General features: G+C 55.2%; 1 protein-coding gene across 1 annotated transcript in view; it reads right to left on the minus strand.

The window, feature by feature from the left end:
* The window catches only part of LOC107300671 (protein-glutamine gamma-glutamyltransferase 2-like), a gene marked incomplete at both ends in the record, with an annotated part of 11,345 nt that extends 10,031 nt beyond the window's left edge, over positions 1–1,314 (minus strand). The window contains one exon of the mRNA XM_015829977.1: positions 1,072–1,314. Coding sequence (XP_015685463.1) covers positions 1,072–1,314 — 243 coding nt within the window. The remainder of the gene's footprint in view (positions 1–1,071) is intronic.
* Between the last annotated feature and the right edge of the window lie 330 nt (positions 1,315–1,644).

Here is a 1,644-nt window from a genome sequence, read left to right on the forward strand (position 1 = left end):
GGGAATCCACCAACGGTGGGACAAGTTGAACTTGTGTTTCTTGGCTGCCGCTCCTGGGAGTTGTTCACCCAGTAAAAACAAGTAAGAAAAACAGAACCACAAAGGTAGTAACCGAGGCCGTCAACGCAGCTCCTGGATAATGCTGGATATAATCCTTTCCGCTCAGCAAATGCTTCCTGCCCTGTGGGAAGATGTCTTTGTTGTGTGAGATGCCTCCACTTGGAACTGCCAAAGGCTAATTGCACACGACACCTTCCATATACAAGGGCTGGGCCCTAAGACCTTGTTTATCTAACCAGGGTTTCCAAAGCACACACAAATTAGCCGGGTTTGTCAGGCAACATCCTGGACCAGAAGCAACGCAACTGCGTGATGGGACTTGTTCACGGGAACGCAACAGATCCCTGTGCTCAGCCACTTGACGGTGGAGAATTCGCTCTAGCAGAGACCCCATGTGCAGCCAGCGAGTCCTTGGCTAACAAACACCCGTTTAGTGACTGTTCAAAGTCACAGCATCATTGGAAAAAAAAATATGACATGACTGTTTTTCACATTTACGACCGCTGAAACTGCAACTGACTCCTACTTATGACGGTCGCGGCATCCCCCAGGGGTTACGCGATCCCCTTTTGTGACCTTCTGCCAATGGGGCAGCCGGACTCATTTAACGACCGTGTCACTAACTTGACAATTGCAGCGATTCGCTTCACCAGTGTGGCAAGGAAAATTGTCAGCTGGGGCAAAACCCGCTCCACAACGGTGTTGCTTAGCAATGGAAATTGTGGAGTCCGTTGCGGATGTAAGTTGAGGACTGCGTGCACCTGAATTTCGTCAGGAAGGAGCTAGAAGAATCGTCTCCGATGCCCTGGGAAGTTGGCTCCTAGTCAGTGTAGGAGATCCTTCTCCAGGGTGGATCCCTCAAGATGGGTCGGTTCTTCCACGCAGGAGAACCTCACCCGATCCTCAGGTTGGAGAAACCTGGGCAGACGGTGATGGAAGGGATCTGCCCAGATCCAGCTTGGAAGAAGGAGACCTGGGGGGGTGGCTCCCCTTGCCGGGGAGGGGCCTTACCTGTGCACCAGGGGTTGAAGAGCAGGACGAAATCCCCCAGGGGGAAGCTGGAGCCCTGATCCTGGGTGGAGGCATCCAGGATCAGGCGGTAGCGGCCGATGCGGGCGTCCGGAGGGGAGGCGATGGCGATGGAGAGGGAGAGGCCCTCCTGCTGCTCCACGGCCGAACTCCAGGACGATCCCTCCAGGGAGCAGGAGAGAGGGAAGGGGGCCTGAGTGCCGGAGGTCTCGATGGGGCAAGGTCCTGCAGAAGGGAAAAAGGGAGGGAGGGAATGAGGGAGAGAGGGAGGGAGGAAGGGAGGGAGGAATGGATTGACAGGAAAAGAGGGAGAGAGGGAAAGAGGGAGAGAGGGAGGAAGGGAAGGAGGGAGGGAAGAATGGAGGAAGGAAAGATTGACAGAGGGAGAGAGGGAGAGAGGGAGGAAGGGAGGGAGAGAGGGAGGAAGAGAGAGAAGAAGGAAGGGATTGACAGGGAAAGAGGGAGAGAGGGAGGGAGAGAGGAAGGGAAGAATGGAGGAAGGAAAGGATTGACAGAGGGAGAGAGGGAGAGAGGGAGGAAGGGAAGGAGGGAGGG

This window comes from Protobothrops mucrosquamatus, unplaced genomic scaffold, assembly GCF_001527695.2.
Source record: "Protobothrops mucrosquamatus isolate PMUCROS unplaced genomic scaffold, P.Mucros_1.0 scaffold7907, whole genome shotgun sequence".
In the NCBI taxonomy this organism is placed as follows: domain Eukaryota; kingdom Metazoa; phylum Chordata; class Lepidosauria; order Squamata; family Viperidae; genus Protobothrops; species Protobothrops mucrosquamatus.